The sequence below is a fragment of the Leptonotus elevatus genome, chromosome 15 (genome assembly GCF_054856555.1).
Source record: "Leptonotus elevatus isolate MCC_2025b chromosome 15, RoL_Lele_1.0, whole genome shotgun sequence".
Lineage (NCBI taxonomy): Eukaryota > Metazoa > Chordata > Actinopteri > Syngnathiformes > Syngnathidae > Leptonotus > Leptonotus elevatus.
In genome coordinates, this window is record NC_141253.1 from 12,421,662 (window position 1) to 12,444,434 (window position 22,773).

At 40.4% G+C, this 22,773-nt stretch overlaps 3 protein-coding genes across 3 annotated transcripts in view; 2 read left to right on the forward strand and 1 right to left on the reverse strand.

Annotated features, from left to right (window-relative positions):
* LOC147161953 (uncharacterized) overlaps positions 1 to 7,432 on the forward strand; it is a 14,008-nt gene extending 6,576 nt beyond the window's left edge. The window contains exons 2-6 of the mRNA XM_086097250.1: positions 174 to 595; positions 843 to 2,898; positions 5,100 to 5,771; positions 6,405 to 6,504; positions 6,868 to 7,432. Of these exons, the coding sequence (XP_085953376.1) occupies positions 174 to 595; positions 843 to 2,898; positions 5,100 to 5,771; positions 6,405 to 6,504; positions 6,868 to 7,065 (3,448 nt within the window). The 3' untranslated portion in view covers positions 7,066 to 7,432. The remainder of the gene's footprint in view (positions 1 to 173; positions 596 to 842; positions 2,899 to 5,099; positions 5,772 to 6,404; positions 6,505 to 6,867) is intronic.
* A 716-nt stretch (positions 7,433 to 8,148) lies between these two features.
* Positions 8,149 to 11,586, forward strand: brf2 (BRF2 general transcription factor IIIB subunit). The gene is made up of 4 exons (XM_086097007.1): positions 8,149 to 8,399; positions 8,575 to 8,634; positions 8,982 to 9,303; positions 10,649 to 11,586. The coding sequence occupies exons 1-4, from the start codon at positions 8,252 to 8,254 to the stop codon at positions 11,433 to 11,435; spliced, it is 1,317 nt and encodes a 438-aa protein (XP_085953133.1). The 5' UTR covers positions 8,149 to 8,251; the 3' UTR covers positions 11,436 to 11,586.
* A 792-nt stretch (positions 11,587 to 12,378) lies between these two features.
* prlhr2b (prolactin releasing hormone receptor 2b) lies at positions 12,379 to 20,678 on the reverse strand. The gene is made up of 3 exons (XM_086097094.1): positions 20,563 to 20,678; positions 17,676 to 18,106; positions 12,379 to 14,353 (listed from the first exon to the last, which is right to left on the reverse strand). Exons 2-3 carry the CDS (start codon positions 18,083 to 18,085, stop codon positions 13,720 to 13,722), a joined length of 1,044 nt encoding a protein of 347 aa, XP_085953220.1. The 5' UTR covers positions 18,086 to 18,106; positions 20,563 to 20,678; the 3' UTR covers positions 12,379 to 13,719.
* Between the last annotated feature and the right edge of the window lie 2,095 nt (positions 20,679 to 22,773).

Consider the following 22,773-nt stretch of genomic DNA (forward strand, 5'->3'; position numbering starts at 1 on the left):
TGAAATAAGTTTGCTACTAAAGCTTTGTCGTGTCATCTAAAAGACACGGGTGTCATATACGCTCACCCCCCATTTAGTTATGTCTTTTACATACCCACTTTAACTTGTAATTGACTACTTCGGAGTTTTTGAGGGTTTTTGGTTCAGTGCTCTTTTTTGGCTCTCTTCCACAGGTGGTTCAAGTTACTGGACAAGAGTGGCAAGGCGGACAAAGACCGAGGCGAGGTGCTAGTGGACATCCAGTTCATGAGGAACAACATGACGGCCAGCATGTTCGACCTCTCCGCCGTCGGCAAGCCTCGATCCCGCCTGGGCAAGCTCAAGGACAAAGTACGGGGCAGGAAAAAAGAGCCGGCGGACGCGGCGGCGCCGTCATTCACCCAGGTTCTCACTGACAGCGAGGAAGAAGAAGAAGGGGAGGATGGCGAGGCAGCTGCTGTCAAAGAGAAGAAGAAGAAAGCTAAAATCAAATCTTTGTTTTCTCACAAGTCCAACCTGCAGAGGAACATGTCCCAGTCGATGTCCGTCCTGCCTGCCAAGAACTCGTCACTGACCGGCAGCCTATCGTCTGGGCTCAATGTGGACAACTCTGAAGGTCAGTAGGCATGTTTTAATGGATACAGTAAAACCAATGAGGTGGTTTGTTTGGAGAAATGTTGAAATATTGACTATTAATTTAGAGTAAAAAAAAAAAGAAATTGTACAACATTTGTGCAAACCATGTTAGCATGCTACTTCCTGTTTCATTGTGGGCTATACCATATTTTGATTCTGGAGCAGAGGGGCAGCATTCCATTGTGGCTTAAAACTAAAAATGTTGCACTTTCTTACGCCTTTCATAGGTAAGAAGAAGTTCAAGTTCATGAAACACAAACGCTCTGGCAGCTCGGAGAGCAAAGAGTCATCTCAGAAACGTGCAGCCGTAGAAAAGAGCAACCTGTGCATCAACGGGAGTCACGTTTACTGCGAGGAACCTCCGCCTCGTACCGCTCGCGTCGGCTCCAACTTCAGTCCGGCCAGCTCGGGACACGGATCGATGGAGGATGTTCCGGAAAGCTCCCCGCCGCCAGTTGACTCGCTCCCCACGATAAGGCAATACACACCCTGGGAGGAAGAAGAAGAAGGAGAAGAAGAAAAGGAGGATGAAGAAGGGAGGAACAAGGATTTGGTAAACAAGGAAGAGATGGAGAGGAGAGAACTTGACAGCTTTGCTGAGAAAGACAGGATGAAGGAGCAGCAGGAGAAGGGAAGACACGTAGAAGAAAAGGGGGTAGGGGATGAAGAGAATGGCAGAAAGGAGGAAGAGGAGAGGATCAAGAGACGAGAGGAGGAGAGAAGACAAGAACTGGAACAGGAGGAAGAAGAGAGGAAAAGAGAGGAAGAGCAGAGGATAAGAACAGAAGAACAAGAACGATTAGAAGAGGAAAAGGTGAGACAGGAGGAAGAACAGAGAAGGGATGAAGAGAAGGCCAGGAAGGAGGAAGAGGAGAGGATAAGAAGGCAAGAAGAGCAAGAACGATTTGCAGAGGAAAATAGACGCGAGGAAGAAGAGAAGAGAGTCCAAGAACTGGAAAGAGTAGCAATGGAAAAGAGGCGGCATGAAGAAGAAGAGAGGATCAGAAGACAAGAAGAGCAGGAACGACTGGCAGAGGAAAAGAGACAAGAGGAAGAAGAGAGGAAAAAAGAAGAGAGGCTGAGAAGACAAGAACTGGAAAGAGTAACAATTGAAAAGAGGAGACACGAGGAAGAACAGAGGAGAAGAGATGAAGAGCGTGCAAGAAAGGAAGAGGAGAGGCTAAGACAAGAAGAGCTAAGACGATTCGCTGAGGAAAAGAGACTGGAAGAAGAGAAGAAAAAAGAAGAGGGGAGGATGAGAAGACAAGAACTGGAAAGAGTAACAATGGAAAACAGAAGACGGGAAGAAGAGAGGAAACGAGAGGAAGAGGAAATGCTCACAAAACAAGAGCTGGAAAAATTAGAAGAGGAAAAGTTGAGATGGGAGGAAGAGCAGCGGAAAATGGAGGTAGAGAAGGCGAGAAAGGAAGAGCAAACGAGAAGACAGGAAGAGCAGGAACGATTAGCCAAGGAACAGCGGAGACTTGAAGAAGAAGAAGAAGAAAGGAAAAGGAAAGAACAGGAAGCAAAAAAGGAGGAAGAAGAGAGAATGAGGTTGGAGGAGAAGGCCATGCAAGAGAAAATCAAAAAGGAGGAAGAGGAGCGCGTGAGAAGACGAGAAGAGCAGGAACGACGAGCACAGGAGCAGCAGAGACTTGAAGAAGAGAGAAGGACTGAAGAGAAAGCTAGAAAGGAGGAAGAGGAGCGAGTAAGACAAGAGCAGGAACGACTAGCAGAGGAACAGCAGCGGCTGGAGCGCGAGGAGCAAGCTAAAAACGAGGAGGAAAGGAGGAGACGAGAAGAGGAGCAATTGGCTAAAGAGAAGAAGACACGGGAGGAAGAGGAGAGACAGATGGAGGAGAAAGCTCAAGAAGCCAAAAGGAATGAGGAAGAGCTTGAGGAGCAACAGAGAAAAAAGGAAAAGTGTAAACTTGCTGAAGAAGAAGAGGAACACAGAAGGGTTGAGGACATGAGGATGAAGGAAGAGCAGAAGAAGTTGGAAGAGGAAGAAAAGCAACGGGAGGCGCAAAAACTGACGACAGCTGAGGAAGAGGAGCAAGAAAGGAGAGGGGAGGATGAGAAAAAGAGGAGGGGTGAAGCATGTGAGCAAGAAGATAAAGCAGATGATGACGGAGGACATCAAAAAGCTATTGTTGAAAATGCACAAGTTAATCCATCCAATCCATTTGATGAAGATGTTTCTAATAATCCCTCTGAGGACGACATTCCCAACTCGCCTTGTAGGTCAAAGGACAGCACTTCAGACCCGACCATCCCGCAAAGGTCAGTTTTAACATGTAGCCCTCCATTTTTTTGTCTATAGATTGGCAGATGTACCACAACAGAATATCTACTCTCATCTATGATACAGCCTAACACTGCTAGGTAGAACGTATTGTAATTGTAATGCCCCCACAACTGGTCAGGGATAAACCAGTGCACTTTCGTGTGTTTTGTTGAGCAAACGGTAACAAAATACATACGTGACAAGCTCATTCATGCACTAGCTAACGGCTACAACTGATGCCCACGAGCTAGCCTACGCTAATACCCACTACAATCTCATTCGCTGACTCAACCTAAAATGTTTCATTGCAATATCAATTTTCCCTCACTAATCTAAACATAGCATTCTGGTTAGTATTGTGTTTGTGGAATATGAAAAATCCACCGTTTTTAGCCATCTCAGGGCGGCCATTTTGCCACTTTCTGATGACTAATGATGACATCAATGTTGCTCGGGGCTCAGGTCATGACACCTCACCTGTTTTCTGAGTTTGGTCATGTGACATCTGCAAGCTGAGCCGTGATTGGTTGTTACCTGTGCCCTGAGCAACTGTGATGTCATTTTCAGTCGACAGCAAGTGGCAAAATGGCCGACCCCTGATTTTGCTGCTTAATTTATATTCCACGAAAACACAATACCAATCAGAATGCCGTGTTAAAACTAGTAGGGCTGCATAGAACATAGGATGGCAACCCCAAATGGACAAAAATAATACCTGCACCTCACTGAAATTCTTTAATACAGTAAAATAATTTTTTTAATTGGTGGGATAATTTACTTTGAAATTATTTGATAGCTGCAGCCATTTTTTCAATTGTCATGTATAGCTACAGTAAACTCCAGTATTACATAAATACTATTTTTGTTGTTCGTTTAGGAAACTTTATGATCCCATTAAAACAAATGCATGTCAGAATCTGATCTTTTTCCTTTTTCTTTTTTACCATGCATTCCACATGCAGTACATGTTCAATACCGATTGTTGAGCAAAACATGGAACTGAAGTTGTGTTTTAAAATATAAAACATTTTCCATTTGTTTGTGTCTTTGATAAACTGGATTACATGTTGCGTATACGAGGGCCATCAGTGTAAACATTCCCAAAAGGATGATACAAGTGTAACTAGAATTAATTCTTTAACTAAGCAGGAGAAAGACAGCAGACAACAGACAGCAGACAGTTGGCCAGTGCAGGGAACTGGATTTAATCTATCTAATGTATCTCAGAGCAGGAACATGATGAGGAAGTGAGTGAGTGCGAGATGAAAAAGATACATAAGGTCAGAGTCATTTAGATGTGCTGAAAGTATGGGTGACTTCCTTCTTCGGTTTACCTCTGTTGTCGCCCTGGCAACAAGCTCTCGGAACGTAATCCAAGCCTGATGGCTTCGTGAAAATTGCATGGCTGTGCGTCTCGTTGTCCGTCTCGCGCCAGACCTCATTCAGATGTTACGTCAACAAGAGAGGACTTGAGTGAAGGTATTAGAATATGGGCTTACATTATGTCGTTTTTGGTTTGTTTCAAGGCAGCTTTTCCAGGTATTTGCATATGGATCAGATACAAAACTCATGCTGAATGCTTCTGCTTTAAATTTCAGGTGACAAAATAATTCTAGTTGGCAGTATAACCAACATGAAAACCAAAGATTTCTAAATCCATCTGTTCCAATTCTTGTGCTCATCTAAAAAGTTGGTCTTTCATAACAAATAATGCTACCCTTTAAAGCTTTTATTTCCAGATATTTAAATCTAGATCTCATTCTTAAATGTTGATCATTCAAATGTTTTCAGTCTAAAGCGAAAAAAAATCATGCGCATAGCAGTGGGAGGAAATGCTATGTTTTCTTAAGATGGAACCCATGGGCAGCAGATAGAATGAAAACAGCTGAGGCTCTGGAATTGAACCCTGTGGAACACCATATGACAGTGGGGGAATACTGTGGTCCATCATATAGAATGCTGCAGTTAGATCCAACAAAAGAAGACGTGCGTAGTCCCCAGTAGTGATGTCATTAAAAACTTGTAAAAGGTTCAAAATGCAATGCAGTTTTAAACAATTTCAAACTTTAATATTTGTTAAGGTGTCAATTTTGATATTTTCCCCCCCACTAATGGTGAACTTGTGAGCCTGTCTGCTATCATTTTGTCCCTTTTGTTAACTGTTTCTCTTTAAACTTCCGCTGTTTCTCCTTTCCAGTTGCCAACTGCCTGAATCCGAAAACACAGTTGGTCAACGTGAGAAGCGACCAGCCCCTCGGCCCCCGACGAGGACCCAAAAAGACACACAGGATGAACCTTCATTGCGTCCTGCGCCGATTACTGTGCAGGTTAAAGAAAAAGAGGTGAAAACCGCCAATGTTGTGCCTCGGCGCTCAGTGCAGACCATCGCTCCTCAGACGGACGTGCAAAAAATCGGTGCATCCAAACACAATAAACGCCCTGCACCATCAGCACCGAGCACTGAATCCAAAGCCATCCCAGTTGTGCTCAGCTTAAACCCGTTTGAAGATGATGATGATGATGTTGGGAACGAGCATGCTGCACAAGATGAAGTCTCCTCCGCTAATCGCAGTACAGCGCCATGGCCTCCGCCCGTGTCACAAACTCCCGACCCGGACGCTGCTTCTCTCAGCAAAGTCAAATCTTCTAAGGTGGCCCGTGCGCCTGCACCTCCTGCAAAGACCGCTGCTGTTTCAAGCACGCCAAGTACGCAAAGTGCTGTAGCTGGTGACACTAAAACCCAAGCAGCCAAGGCTGGCCCGGATTTGTCACACAGGGAGAGTCCACCAAAAGAGCCCAAGCCCGTGACACTGCAGCGCGGACCGGATGCAAGTGGAAAGAAAGAGGCGCCTTCAGCACCTTCGCGCAGGTAGGATGGCACGCAAAAAAAAAAGTATAATGGGGGGAAAAAAAGGTTGCATCCATTTGAAAAGTCATTTATTTTCATATAAAGAAAGGTTGTTGTTTCCCTTCGGATGTGGTGTTGAGACCTTTCACCAGGACTTGAGTGGGTGTGAAGATGTGCATTAGACCTTTGTCATCTGCGTTTTAGGGAACCCCCGTAGAACATGCTAATTCCATACAGGAAGCCGAGGTTCAAACCCAGAACTTTGTAACTGTGAGGCAGATTTGCTAGCCATGTTCACTGTGTTGCCATTTTGTTTTTATAGATCTGTAAATTAGGCCTGCAACTAGCATATTTTGATAATCTGTCAATTATTTTATCAATTACTCGTATTTGATGAATCTGATTTCTTTTTAACTATTTCCATCCCTTTTTCTTCTTTTTTTTTTTTTTTTTACTTCAAATTGATAGTGCGGTAAATAAACAAACATAAATTATGATCCAGTTAATCGTTTGGTCCATAACATGTCACATCAAAAATTTGGGCTGATTAATTATTTATCAAAAAAACTCATCTTCAGTCATTTTTGCATTTGTAAATCGTAATAAATCCTTGTGTCGTCATTGTTATTGTGGTTTTGTTTTTGGTCATTTCAGACTTCAGCCGGTGAAACCACTCAGTGCTGAGGACCAGCATCCTCTCACGGAGATCAAAGTAGAAAAAGAGAAGCTGGTGGGCAAAGTTGAAAACACAAAGGTATGTCACATTTCATACTATAGGAGAAAAGTTTTTCAAAATTTAAATAAAAGATCTTGACTTTCCTCTGTCAGAATATATGAAAGAAAGATTGCAGCCTACATTATATGCACTTGTCGCACTCCGGTCCAAATAATTTGGTTTCCGGGAGCGGTTTTGTCTCATTTGCTAGGTGCCGCTTTCAATACCGTGAAAAGCACTGTTTGTGTCCAGATTGCAAAGCCCTCAATGACTAATATAACCGAATACACTGTCTAAAAAGTACATTTTCATACGTTCCCTTTTAGTGCAGACCTTCAGAAATGAAATTACAAATGGATTCAAGTAAAATGTCCATTTTTTTTCATTGCCATGCCATTCTAGGTAAAAATCAGCAAGGAGAGTGGGCCATACTCGATGCTCACCCGGGAAGAACTCGTCTCTCTTGTGGTAAAGCAGGAGAAGCAGCTTCAGAACAAGGTCAAAAAGATAGCGGAGATGGAGCAGTACATCGACAACTTGCTAGTGCGCGTCATGGAGGAACAACCAAGCATTCTCATGTCTATGAAAAAAGCCGTCTAGGTGGATTGGGCATTTTCAGCTTTTCTCTGCACTTCAAAGAAGTTTTCTGAAAATTCAACATTCCTGTTATTTTTGCTACAATTTAGCAGTGCTATTATGGTCGGTCTTAAACTGTATTGTTGCCAACACCATTACTATTTTAAAAGCAGAAAATGCCTCCTGTCTGTTCTCTTTTGTAAACGTTTGCCTTTTTGATGGTTCAAACTATGCATTTGTTACATACACACATCTCCTTGCACTGATTGTTAAATGTTTACATGATCCGAAAAAGCACTTTACTGATCTTACATTAAAATTTCTACACTGATTGCAATGTACTGTTGTAAAGTATTAACATATGTGAAACTAAATAAAAATGCCAAATTAAGTGCTGTTTTCCCTCTTCTTAATCCCCTTGCGTGTGCAATTTTTTTTTTCTTCCCAGTAAAAAAAAAAAGGGACATGGCCTTTTGTTTGTATTCGACATATACATTATATATACAAGACAATAACATTAAATCATTTTGCATTCCCAGGACTGTCACAAGAATAAAGACTTTGACAATCAGTCTGGTACTTTCTTTGCAATCAGTTGCTTGAAAGTCCTGATGATAAACTGGTTTTGATGTGGTAAAAGACTGGGGATTTAACTTAATTCTAGTAATATCACAAATTAAATCTAAAACGTTTTTCTTGTAGACGACCTAATTTTAATAGTTTAAAGACTAATTTCAAAGATATACGTATGTACCACTGCTGCCACATAAAATTTCACTTGTTCTCTAAATGTACGTTTTTCTTATACAACTAAAATTGCCACAAGCTTCTTTTTTCCCCTCAAATAACTTTTTCCAAATAAACTACTGTAATCCTAAAAGCACGACTTGAAAACATTTGTTACACTATTTTTTGTATAATATAACAATTTGTATGTACTCTTAAAATTACGTCTTTATTAAAAATGTATCTTGAGAAAAAAAAATTAACTCTAAAATAAACGTTTTATGTATTATTTCATATACATTCACGCGGTCTCTTTCGTGCATAGTACGAGGGCGGAACCATCGCCTTACAGGACGTTGTATATACCCGGAACTATTTTTGACTACACCATAGAAGCAACTGCAGTACTTTCCTCCAAATTTTGCTGCTTTGTCTTATGAGAATTTCTTATTGTCGCGGCGTATGTGGTGGTAGTTGACAGAACATGTCCGCGGTGGGTTTAAAATGTCCCTGCTGTGGCTCGTGCAGCATTGTGGAGGACGACCATCACACTCAGCGTCAGATGGTCTGCGTGGACTGTGGCGCTGTGGTGTCAGAAGGGGCTCTCACCCACGATGTTTTCGAAGGCAAAGGTAGAAAGCTCAAAATGAAATTAATAAACGTATAAGCATCCCTTCATATTCTTTGCGTGTTATTTCCGATAGTGTTTCCATATAAAGTTTTTAATGTACATATCGTGTATTTTTGCCTGCGTGAGGTGTAAATTAAATACTTTTACAATCATTTTCAATGTATTTATTTTTACAGACGTCAGCTACAGCCGCACAACAGCTGTTGCTAAAAAGCCATGTTTAAACCAGATAAAAGGTGAGCTGTTCTGTGTGTACAGTACATAATTGTTGGAGCTTAAGATGGGGACAGTTTGTCCATCACAGCTGGAGCGGCCATTTCCCCACTTGCTGTCCACTGGAAAAGACATCACAGTTGTTCAGGGCTAAAGTAACAACCAATCACTCCTCACCTGTTTCCTGGAGCTGAGCTGGTTGTTAAAGAAGATGCGCAACTGTGATCTCATTTTCAGTCGACAGCATGTGGCAAAATGGCCGCTCCGTGAGACTGATAAAAAAGGGTGGATTTTGCCGCTTAATAACTTGTTATATTATTATTAATGGCATGACTTTACTTTACTTTCTGATTTTGCCACACCAACACAGGCCAGCAGCGTCTGAAAGCCATCTGCAGAGCCCTACGGGTCAACGCCGAAATTGAGACACTGTCAAGCACGTATTTCGCGCAGGCTTACGAGCACGACAGCTTCCTGAAGGTGAGCCTGCAGAAGAAGGAATGCTTGGCCGGCTGCTGCGTGCTGGTGAGCTGCAGGCAGCTCAACTGGCCCGTTACCTTAGGCACCATCGCCTGCCTGCTGGAGACAGACATTGTGATGATGGGCGCCGTCTACCAAGAGATGATGAAAGTTCTCAAGGTCCAGGCGCCACTGATCAACATTAGCGACGTGTTGGAGGCTCATTGTCAAGAGTAAGCATTCGTTGAACTTTTGTTCTGGTTGTTGATTTGCACCCGGTGAGAAAACATTCAATATTTATTTTATTTGTATTTATTATGTTGATACAACATGAATACTTTCATTTGGGATATCCTTTTTGTTCTCTTTTTTTGTTCTTTATTTTCTATTGCTCTTTGTGAGAGAGGTCAGATGGTTCATCTGTTACTAAGTGTTGCTTCTGTTGCAGTTATTACATGACAAAGTGTATCAAAATGTATCTATAGTTTAATTTAAAGGAACAGACAACAATGTTTCAGATGATGATCTGACCATTTTTGGGGGGTTGTTTTTACTATGTGCATTTCAATAATTTTCAGTGGTCCTACTGAAATCTGTTAATTTGTTAGTCTTGGAAATTAAGTAAAAGGTTATAGACTTTCAAATGAGAAAAGTCAAGGGAAGCTATGCTAAAAATGAGTATGCAACCTGGTTTACTGTAGTAAAATAAGTTTAACTTGTTGAAGCAGGACACGTCATCAAACAAATACAGAAGACCGACTTTAACTCATTCACTGCCATTGACGGCTATTGACGTCAAAAATTCATTTGAACTATTTCTATTTGTTTTACATTTTTTCCCCACTTTTGTTAACAAGAGTGTGAAAACCTAAAAAATGTAATCGTCTGACGCCCCTAATTTTTAATAATCTTTTCTTTCTTTTTAATTAGGGGGATCAGGCAATAACATTTTTTTAATTGTAATTAATCACATTACTTCACTAGTTAACTCAAGATTAATCACAAATTGTATATCTGTTCTAAATGTACAATACATTTTTTTCTAGGTTTTCATACTCTTGTTAACAAAAGTGGGAAAAAAATGTGAAACAAATAGAAATAGTTCAAATGAATTTTTGACGTCTATAGCCGTCAATGGCAGTGAATGAGTTAAAGTGGCCCTGAATCATAACATCCAGTTAACTCTAGTGCGGGGGCGGTTTCCCCTTGACGCTATCAGCCCTGGTCACTTGCGATTATGCTAAGCCAATGTCATCGCTGGGTGAGTGCTTTTATTTAATTGCTCTTCCTTTTTTGACGTTGAAATGTTAGGTCAACCATCGCTTGTACAGCTAATTTTTTTTTTATGATGCTATATATGCGGATTACCACTGACAGCATACCATGCTATTTGAATGTGTTCAAGTGCTCAATCTTCACGGTTCCACTAAATATATCATCTACTCCATTGAATGCGCCTTGTGTACCGATGCATGTAATTGTATTTACGGCGATTTAATTCTAATCATAACCCCAGTTAGACTTGTTATCCACCGTTTAGATTTGGTATATCATTGTCTGCTTTTCCCTTCTTGTCAGGTACAAAATTAGCCCCCTCGACGTGCATGAAGACCTTGCCGAGAACTACAAGGATTTAAACAAACGAGCTTTGTCCTTAGTGGAGATGGCCGCCGAATTCTGGATCCTGACCGGCCGTCAGCCCATCCCCTTAATGATGGCGACGGTCTACTTGGCCTGGCAGTCCCTAAACCCCAACCACGTTCGCCTCAAAGCGTCCCTGGAGAAGTTCTGCCTCATCGCCAAGGTGAAAAAGAACCGGGCTGTCGCAAAGAGAGTGGGTGAGATCAAGGCGGTGCTTTGCAAACTGGGTAAGGAAATCCCTTGGGTGACGGAGCCGGTGACGTCGGACAACGTGGTTAAGCACGTGGGGGATATTGTCAAGCACAGATTTGCTCTCCTACGGAGGGCTATGAGGAGCCACGAGGAGGCCATGCAGGAGGAGAGCCAACTCTGCTGCGAAGAGGCAAATCTTTCCGAGCCCGAAGATCAGACCGCAACCGGTTGGAATTCTGAGACGGCTGAACAGCCAGGAGAGGGTAGCGAGCCCAACGGTAATGAAAATCCACAACCCAACTGGGGGAAGAGGATGCTTTTCGCTCCACCGTGCGTGATTCACCCTAAGAAACGGAGACGGACGCTAGAAGGGCTCAAAGATGTGACTGGCGATGAGGAGATCTCAGACAGCGAGATTGAGTCTTACATCCGCACCCCGCGGGAGGCCAGGGAGTTTGCCGTGACACAGAAGGCTTGCTTTTCACAGAAGGCTTGCTTGTCACAGAGTGAGGAGGCCAAATGTGAATCATGAAGACTGGAGCTACTGGATTTCTGCAATGTTGCACTTTTGGATTACGCCCAAGAGGAAGTTCTATTCTATTTTATACCTCTTTCCTTACTTGGCTAAAATGTAATTTTGTTGTTCTTTAGAAATCTTAATAAAAAGATGCACACTCAATGAGCACGATTTGTGATATTTTATTCATGACTGTTCACTCTGTGTACAGTCACAGGGAAATCAGAATTATATCGATGTAAATACAACTTAGACATTATACATGAGCATTTTATCATCTACAGAGGTAATTAATTAATTAATCCGTTTATTTAAGCTTCACAAAATTTGACATGCATTAAATCTTAATAGTTTACAGTAAATACTTTTTTTTCTTCCCCCATGCCATTTTGAAAAACTTAAAAACTAACTATTGCTAAGACAATTAACAACATAGATTTTTGGGGGATATCAACCACTTCATAGGTACAATCTAAAAACAGTTGGGTCAAAATTGGGCTGGTCTACTACTTGGGTCAATTTGACCCAACTTTCTGGGTTGTTTTTGTGTAAAACATCCCATAAAATTAGGTCAAATTGACCCAAACAGTGGGTCAATCCAGTTTTGACCCAATTTGGGTTATTTTGTCCCAACTAGTAGCAAGTCGGTCCATTTTTTACCGCAATTTTAATTGGACCCAACTGTTTTTAGAGTAATGTACTCTATTAGTCTTACAATTCACAGACAACACAAATGACATGTACTTATTTGCACAATCATTTTGAAATATTACTGGCAAAAAAAAAACTGCTGACAGCATTGCAAGTCAAGACGGGCTTTTAAGGAAACAAACTGATTTTAAAACAAAATATTTTCTCTGTAGTATATTTAAAATACATTGGATATTAAAAGTCGACACAAACCTATTCAGATTTTAAATGTGCAAGGTTTTTGTGATTTTTGAACATTTGACAGATTAAATAATATCAATAAATTAATGACATGATATAATAAATTATATCAAAGCTTTTTTTCACCATTAATGTGATATTTAAACTTTTTTTTTCCCACCATTGCTCACGGAGATTTCCATGCCGCGGCAATGTGGCGCTCTAAAGCAGCCACGTCGGCACGAACCACCTGTTTTGCCGTCTTTCTCTGCATGACATTAAATGGCAGACAACGAGGCGCTCGGTAGCAGTCATGTCAGCGGACTTGCATTTTCAGAGAGGAGGCATAGCTAGCTCGCTAACTGCGCTCTGCATTTGTGCTGAAGAACCATAATTGCGAATGAGGGCGCTCATGTTCTCTTATAGTGGGGAGGGGCAACTTTTGCCAGGCCCAAGGGGGGCCCCACTGTATGAGTAACTATTTAGCTGGCCCCAAAAAATCTGGAAAACTAGTTTAAAATTAATAAAAAATAGTCATATTTAATCTCTAAAATCACATTACAGGGTCTTTAAAGAGGGTTGACAGGAACCGTGGCAGACAAGATATGCTAATATTAGCATGTTTGTTTATTTCGTTATTTGTGGCCATTAACTTGTGAGCTTGATGCTAAACTTGTGAAAATTTAGGACAAGACGAGGATGAATCATCTTGACCAATGTGTGTTAATTTCCTACGAAGGAATGGCATGAATTGAGTGTAAAAAATGGTTGTTTATCTGAATACAGTAGTGCCCTGTGATTGATTGCCGACCAGTCCAGGATTGAGTCTGTTTTGCCTGAAACAAATGTGATGCGTGTGGTTGACTATCCTGATTTTGATGCAGGCAGTGTTGGTTTAGTTCCCGTCAAGCGCCATTGATGGCTATCGACGTCAAGAATCTTTTTTTTCTCTTTCTTTCTTAGAGAGCTCAGTATTGTTCATTCGGTAATTTTACCGATTTGACATGTCATCATCATTGCTCTCTTTTTTTATTTTTTTATTTTGTATGTGGGTGAGTGTGTACTCATTAGTTCACCTAAAACCTATTAAAAATCCCATACCGTTCACCTAAACCGAATACTTCAGAATCCAGCTAGAGTCGTGAGGTTGTCAAGAGACCCGAGGAAGGATCAAAGAAAAAATGAGTACATTTGTGTTGAAGAATCCGTTTTAACTGGGCTGGCAGTGAATGAGTTAAGTTGAGTGTGAATGGTCGTCTGTTGCTATATGTGCCCTGTGATTGACTGACGACCAGTCTAGGGTGTAGTCTGCCTTTCGCCCAACATCACCTGGATCAGGCCTCTGTCACCCTGAACAGGATAAGCTTCATAGCGAATGGATTGATGATACCATGAATAGCAGCCTTTGCATTCCTTCCTCATCGCGGGGCTACAAGACCACGCCGGCAGTGCAGCGGTTGACCGGCATGCCGACACGGCTGCGGCGCTTGAGCATCTTCCTCAGCTCAGCGCGGAATCGGTCATGCAGCCACGCGTAGAGGAAAGGGTTGCAGCAGGACGAGCTCATAGCGCAAAGGTGGCAGAGCAGCTGGATGAGCAGGAAGAAGCGCTTGTTAATAAGACGGATGTCGATGTCACGCAGCATGTTGAAAACATGAATAGGGAGCCAGCACACGGCGAAGGCGGACACCAAGAGGGCGACCAGGCGGAAGATCTTCCTCTTGCGGGCTTGCTGGGCGCTGGCCTTCTCTTGGGTTCTGTGGCCGGGTGCCACGCACTTTTTCAGCTTGACCGTAATGCACAAGTAGGAGACGAAGACGGCAGACAGGGGCAGGACATAGGTGATCAGCAGGGTGCTGTACGCGTAGGCCCGTCGCTCTTTCTCTTGGCCCAACCAGAACTCCTCACAGATGGTGAAGCCTTCTTCCTTGAACTCCACGTGGTAGGTGTGGCTCACGGCCGGGGCGACCAGGCCGCAGGACAGAAGCCAGATCCCTGCCAGGACGCACGCGCAGGTGGCCACAGAGGTGCGCTTCTTCAGGGGGTGTACCGTCGCGTAATATCTACAAATATGGAAAAGTGCATTATATACGGGTGGATTTCAAGAAAGTAAAATGTGGCAAAATTTAATTATGGTAGTAGCTCAATTGAAAAAAGTGTACCATGATAGTGTCAATTAGGGGTGGGAATCTTTGACTTTCTCATGATCCGATTCCAATTTTTGGGTCTGCGATTCAATTCGGACTCGATTTTCGATTCAGAATGATTTTTGATTCAAAGTGATTTGATCGACAATGATTTCTGATGTGCAAATAATCGTCATGATCTACTCCAGCCTGACTCGCTAATGCCAATTAGCTCGCTACTTGCAGCGCTTTTATCACTCAAGCAAATGGCTATTCATGCAAAATGCTACAGGAATGTATACAGAGAAGCATGTTAACGTTACTCACTGGCATATGCTCTTCTTACGCTGCAAAAAAAAAACAACTTTTATTGGAATAACTTGATTGTGATTTTTTCCTTCTACTCGCTAATGTGGCTACAACTTAACAGTATATCAGAATGTGCTGAACCACACTGCCCCTAAGTGGCCAAACCGGGTACAACATGAACAGCGCCCCCAATAAAGGCACACACAAACAAGGGCAGGACAGTATAAAATCATTTAAATAAAAAATCGATTCTGAATTGTACTAAATAGAATAGAATAGCTATTCTTATCAGAATCGATTTTTTTTAGCACACCACTAGTGTCAATACACACACAAAATTAAATATCTTTAGTTTTGATTATAGCTTACATGTAACGAAAATCAGTTTGCATCTAATAGGGACCAAGCCTTGTGGTGGATAACAAAACAAACAAAAAAAAACTATAATTGATGCCCCCCATGAAAATGTTTGTTATTACTTGTATTAATAGTTTGAATTGAACATAGACCATAAATTATGATTCCACAACATTTTTCAATAAATTCAAACTCATTTTACAGCTTTAGCCTACTCTTAAAAATAAATGTCTGACAGATCATTTGATTGTGTATGCAATGATATGGTGGTATCGATAATCACACGTTACTAATTGGACATCAATTTCCTTAAATAATATAAATATAATCATTTATTTGGTATCATTTTCCAGTATTTGTCAAGTCATTTGTCTATATGAAGAGCATCAGGAATGGAGTTACTGTATTTATACATTTTTTGTCAGTATGGATCTTTTCAGGGCAAGACCTTCATCCACACACCGTGTGACATTTCATCAAATTGTTCTTCCATGTTCCACACAGTGGTGAACACCAAACATTTTTCAGATTTTAGCACCGCGTTTGCCTAGTATGCGTGGTACCAATTCAGACAGAATCTCTAGGACAGAGGTCTGCAATCTGCAGCACTAGAGCCTCCTGTGGCTCCTTGTGGATCTCTAAAAAAAATAGTTAAAATTGATATTCTTTGTACATATTGATATTTTTTAGACAAAAAAATTAATAGTTAAATATTTAAAAATGTCTGTGTCAAATTTGTAAGTTATTAGAAAAAGAGAGACAAAAGGTTGATGAAAACGTTTTTTAAAAATACCTAAAAATTTCCAAACAGGAAAGAAAAAGCAGAAAATGACGATAAAATGTCCATGAAATTGCCAAAAATGTCAGAGAATTGAATAAAAAAGGCAGTAAAGAAAATGTTCAAAAAGTAACCATTAAATGTCCCCCCCAAAAACGAAGAAATCCCAATGGTAGAAAATTGATAGCAAAAAAGGCAGAATTTTTTTTCCAAAAAGTCTCAGAATGGAAGAAGAGAGGTGGAAAATCACCACATGTATATACAATTGGCAAAAATGTCAGAAATTTGACAGAAAGGCATAAAGTCGAAAAATGTATGAAAACTCAAGCCTTTTTCTGGGGCCTCGACATAGCCGAAAACAATTTTTGCACGCTCATCAGTCCAGGTGATGTATTATAAGGTTTCTTGACTCAACCCCCAAATCCACGCAATAGCGCCCCCTGGAATATGAGACAAAAATATCCCTTGACAGCAGCCATTTTGGGGGAATTTTCAGGGCTTATATGTGACAAACTCATAAGAGGAAATTTTTCCCAAGTGAAAGCAGATATTCGAGATATAGGAGTGTTGCTAAACTATGACTTTTTTTTTAACCTAGCCATCTAATTTGAACAGAGCTTGGCTTTAAAGTTTAACAAATAAAATATGCTCTGAGGATTCGCCACCAAACATTCCAGGGCTCGCATTTTGATGACCTTTTTGGCCAAATTAGACCATTACTACCTAAAAAATATTTAGCAATTGTTAGTTGTCCTTTTTTCCCCCCAAGCACATTTATCCTGGTGAAACGCTTTGTATTTTGGGGGTGCCCAAATAAACTCATCAAAATTGACTCTGAAAAGTAGTAGTCGACACAAAACTGGGTCAACATGTCTTTCGTAACGGCAAGAAAAAGCCTCAAGGACCCACGCCTTGAAAGTGTACAGGAAGTCAGCCATTTTGGTTTGAAGCAGCCATTTTGGGTGAATTCCATGGCTCAAACGTTGAAAAAAGTTCTAAGGAATTTGCCCAAATGATGTTGGGTGAAGTTTGCCGATCGTTTCAAGGATTCACTATGCAAAAGCGCATAGGCCATTAATGGGTTTAGTGTGTTAATACCAACGAATTAAGAGTTTGATGAAGGTCAGAGAATTGACTACTTTTGGATGACAACCAAACATTTTCATAACCGCTTGGTTTTGTTGATCGGGGCTTCAAAATACTCTCAAATTCGTGAGAGATGGTGTTGAGCTCATCCTGTGATTTACAACATGACACGCCAGGCAATTTAGAGGATTGACCAATTTGTATAAATATGCATATGTACAAAAGCCCGGCGTGTTTATAACGTTCAATTCCAGGAGGCGACCGTCATGGAGCTCAGCTGAATGGCACTGACAGATTTCTTTGAAAAGGAAAACACTGACGTTACTCCTAATGGACGGTGTTAAAAAGCTGCTCCAAAGAAGTACATAATTAACAAGGACTGTTGACTGCAGGAACGTCTGCTTGACAAAAATATACTGTACGCTGCAAATGCATCTGCAGCGGTAATGGGCTTTTTTCACAGCTTTTGTCGCACAGAACATTAAGGACACATGCATTAACATCAAAAGGTAAAAAGGAGACATGTATTGATTCATTGATGTGTCTGCAACATAACATCTGTTCCCAACATAAACCAGGAAGTATCCTGATCAGTCAATATCACCATGAGGTGTCTTTGAGGCTTGACCATTTCACACAAAAAAGATTTTCCATTCAACTTAACATTTTGTATTAAGTCGATATAGAAAGGTATCGCTGTGGAGATTTTCCAAACCATTTGTCACCCACCTGTCCACAGCTATGGCCGTGAGCGTGAAGACCGAAACGTAGACGGTTACCGGCTGGATGAGGAACACCAAGTAGCACATGAAGCGCCCGAAGACCCAACCGTGGGGGTTGAAGGCGTAGGCGAGGGTGAAGGGCACGCACGTCACGCACATGAGCATGTCAGAGAAGGCCAGGTTGCCGATGAAGAAATTGGTGGCGTTGTGCATCTTGCGCGTTCGGCAGATGACGTAGAGGAGCAGGTAGTTGCCGAAGACGCCCACCGCCACCACCAGAGCGTAGCAGGGGATGATCAGGGGTTTGAACGTCTGCAGTAGGGCCACGTCAGCGAACTGCGAGCTGCGGTTGCTGGAGTTGGCGTGCGCGGCTGCCTCGTAAATGTCTTTGTACGCGTTGCTGCCGTTAGTCTCCATGGTGGCAAAGCCGTCGCCGTCCTGAATATGTGAGACGGGACATACTGCATGTTACCTTAAGGAAACATCAAATACCAAAGGTCACACACACATGAGTCGAGCTGGTTGAACAAATCACCTTCAATTTAAATAATTGCCAAATGGGAAAACTAACCATGCTTTTAAGCAACAGCTTGTTAATGATTGATAAAGAAGACATTTGAGTGCAGCAAAAAAAAGGAGGAAATGATGAGGGAAGGAGTGATTCTGCCAAATGTGCAAATGGAAAATGTCAGCATGAGTTGAGTTCAGTGTTTGTCTGGTCTTTAAAAATGTTAAAGCATTCAAATGGAGAGTTTTTTTTAAAAGCACTTGCCTTGCAATGCCTACATCATAATGACGTAAGACATTATGCAATCCAATAAATGTAACATCAATTAAATGGGATGTGCAGTAACATGTTCACATTGTTGTACAGATAAAAAAAATTATATAAAAAATGATGATAGAATATTTTCTTGGCTAGGAAGAAACTTTTCCTTTTTTTTAAGTAACGGCCTTGAAACACATGCAGCATGCACCAATGATGTAACATGTTGTCCAATGAAATAAATAGGGATGTTGCATACCACTTTTTCTTTTTCAGACCGGGGCCAACACATAAAATGTCCGAAAAAAACAATGCCCCCCCCCCCCCCCCCCCAAAAGACCTATAAATCCCAATATAGCTTTTTTCCTTAAAATTGCATGAAATTAATGGCAATTTTCTATTCTTCTAATTTTTAATTTCTAGTTCCTGATTGTAAAATGTATCGTCCGCCGTCGCAAGTGCCGATACCTTAAAATAAGGCCGGAGTATTTGTCTGATATTGGTACCTGGTGTCGGTACTAACCCAACCCTAGAAAAGAAAAAAATAATATAAAATTTAAAAATGTAAAATAAATAAATAAATAAAAACATGACAGAAAACTTGGTTGTACTAATAAATAAAGCCGATTTTATATATATATACACATATATAAACTCTTGTTTTGTTTTATGTATGTAATATAATAAAAATGTGCAGAAAATTCTCAACCGTGTTCTACTTAAACATACTACAAAGAAAATACTGCACTGAATGCATTTTCATAATGTTTCCATATTTATCAAAAAATAAATGCTCATACAGGACTCTATTTTCATGATCGGCGCAAGTCTGAGCCGAGGCGTGTTAGACTGGGGGATGGTAATTTCGCAGACATAAGCTGCCATATTTAAAGTGCGATGTGCGCTGTTGTGTGCGTGGGCACAGCCAACTCTGTTCACCTCTTGCTCATGGCGGCAGACAATGTACCCTCATTAAATGCAGAATGAACTGGTGATAACTGCTGGCTGCTTAAATATAGGTCGCACCCTGATTGTTTTGGTCTTTCCTGATAGCGGCTTTCCAGCTAAACTATAATAATGATAATAATAATAATAAAAATAATAATAATAAGATTAAAGCATTCAATTAATTGATTTCTACAGTGATTCAAAGGGTTCGAGTCCCAATTTTGTCATTTATTAATGAAATACAATGACATCCAGGCTCAGAATCTGGCTGACTGTGCGTGCCCACCAATCAAAATTCACCAAAATCGCCTTAGACCAGTAGCCTACTCTATCTATTGCACCAGATTTAGTCCCAGCAGGGGTAAGATGACACTGACTTTGCGCCATCAAATTGTCAGATGCACTCGGCGCAGGTCAAAGGACACACCTTTGTTGCGTCAGTATGCCCAACATGGCGCAAAGCGGTCTGCCGAATTGACATGCATGCGCAGCCGTAACAGCATTTCCACATACTAGGAAAATAGAGCCAAATGACACGAACAACTTTTTTCATACCATTTTTTTAATAACTTTTTTTTCTTCTCAGGGAGTCAGAAACATGCACTTAAACACTTAATTATCATACACTTATGATGTAAGATGTTGCATAATTAAATACATAAATAAACAAATGATCAAATCAAATGAAAATGTTAACCTGGTTGTACATAAAAGTAATAAAAATACAAATGTCAAAGAATAATACTGTGACGTATGTGTCTGTTTAAACACTTTTTTAAGATTTTATGGTCACGTCCAAGGAAAAGCAGCCAGAATGTATACCGGTAATTAACATTTTAAGATTTTTATGCACTGTATATCACATAAATATATCTCTGCAATTGTTTACAAATATTTTTGTTTAATTGCTTTATATATAGTCTATAAAAATGTAAATGTCAACCTGGTTTTACTTTAAAAAAAAAAAAACATTTTAATATAAATGTTAGTGGGTGGTTGCATCAAAAGCAACAAAATAGGGATTCATAATTTCCATGGGCCAATATGTACTATTTTGAACCTTTAGTAGAGGTTTATTACAAGTAGCTACTGCCTTTCAAAATCTTGATCTCTCATTTCTTCATCAACAAGCTTATTGCATTGTAGGAGTCCTTTAAGAATAAAAAGTTCAGTATCTTACCTGTGATAAGTTCAATGTGAAGTGCAGATATTCACTGCACGTTCTTTCTCTGAATGAACAGACACTGCCTCTGATCACACTGGCGTGTAGAAGGGACTGGTAAGGAGAAGGAGGAGGAGGAGGAGAAAGAGGGAGTTGATGGGAATGACAGCTAGCCAATAAAATGACAGATCTCCTTTGAAGATTCATGTGATGGCCTGATGTTGATCTTGAACTCTTTAGTTGGTGGTCAGCGTTGCATATTAACGATGCAGCGGTTGCCGTCCATCTGCTGGCTGGCAAAATAACCGGCACCTTGCGCCAGCTTTTATTCACCGGCATGCAGCGTATTGTGTGAGAAGATGCCGCCTGAATAGAAGTGTTTTCGCTGGCGCTACTTTTTGGTGACGAGTAACAGTGTTGTTGTTTTTCTTTGGTTTTAATTTCCAACTCTACATACCGTCGCTTCCCATCACTAATCTTACTTTCCGCCCAAACCAGATTACAGAGTTGATCCATCGTTGAGTCCACTGTTTGCATGTGTGCATGGCACAAAAAGTCACGTTGTCGTATTCTTCTAAATGTCACGGTCAGTGATGTCGGGGAGGCAAAACCATCATTTTACTAACAGGCACACAGCAAATAGCTACATTTTCAGTCATAAAGGTAATAAAGGGAAACGATTTACATTTTCAACCATTATAGGATGAGGTTGTCTACGTCCTATCGTCTGTGGGGAGTGTGCACCGAGTCACGTTTTCAACGTTGACGTCTGACATGTACATACCAATAAAGGAAGTCATTTCCAAGCTGGTAATGCAGTACCTATGTTAAGTTTGTGACAGCTAAAGATGAAAATATGAAGGATGCTTGTACAGTGTACTGTAGACAAAAATGTTTTCTATCTTAAAAAAAAAAAAAACACTCATCAAATTGAAAGAAACATTTGGAATTGTAGCAGGGTAGATTCAAGATTACAAAGACCTAACAGGTTGTGTGAAGAAAAGCTGCGAATTCTGTAGTTACTGGTACATTTATAAACGATGTACATTATAAATGTTAAGTTTTACCTTTATTACCGGTAATATTAACAGTTAAATATGTCAGGTAAAAAAAAGACATTCTTTAGCGAAGTTGAGAAAGATATGTATATATATATATATAAGAGACTTTCTGGATTTCACTTAATTGTATAAAAATAAATATACAAATAAATGTGGAAATAAATACAAAAATAAATATATAAATAGATTTAAATATGAATCAATAAATAAAAAAGGCGCTGCTCTCATAATTATTTATTTCATGCTGCAGACGCTGTCAGCATGAAATGCGTCATGAAATGGTATACAAATGAAGGGGCGGTCCTAAGCGTGTCTTGGGTTGGACTCCACCGTTGCAAACTGCCTTTCGATGGTATTTTTGTATTTTCACATTTATTTTTACTTTTTTTTTTTTTATCTCGTTTTATTATTTTTATATTTATTTTTACTTTTCTTTCTTTATTTATGCACATATTTGTGCTTTATTCCCATTTATATTTACTTTTGTGTTTAATTTTTGAATTTGAATATTTTTTATATCCGTTTATATTTTCAATAATTTTGCATATTTTGGTCCTCCATGAAAAGTCACTAGCAGGAAAAAAAAAAGGGCGGGGGGAGCAATCCAAATGTATCCTTGAGATCCTCCTTGAGATGCATGTCACACAACAGGACGGTTTGAAGTTCCAAATGTTTCTTTTACTATTTTTTGTCACATTTCAGTCCCGGCACACTCCGTCCACACCGCTTCAGACATCCAACAAAGATGGACATTCATCACATCTCCTGAAGTGTAACATCATGCGTCCTTCATATTTGTCGCCTTCTCTTTCTGTTGTACGCATAATAGAACTCATTCAGTCTCTTGCAGTTTTTCGAAATGACTTACACACTTTTGGATTCACAGGTCAGATGAAACACGTCAAGATGGAATTGTCCTCATTAGGGTCATGGGCAACACATACAGACAAACAAGCATTCACACTCACATTTACATCTACAGTGTAAAACTCATGAGTTAGCTTGACTCAAATGGTTTGAGGAACTTAATTACAACAATTTATATATAATACAGTAACTCTAACAAAACTTTTGATTTGATTCCTAATAATCTTTTATTTATTGTTTTGGTAACACAAGTGGATTAATTTAAGTTTAACTTAATAATTTAAGTGACCTCACTTTCATT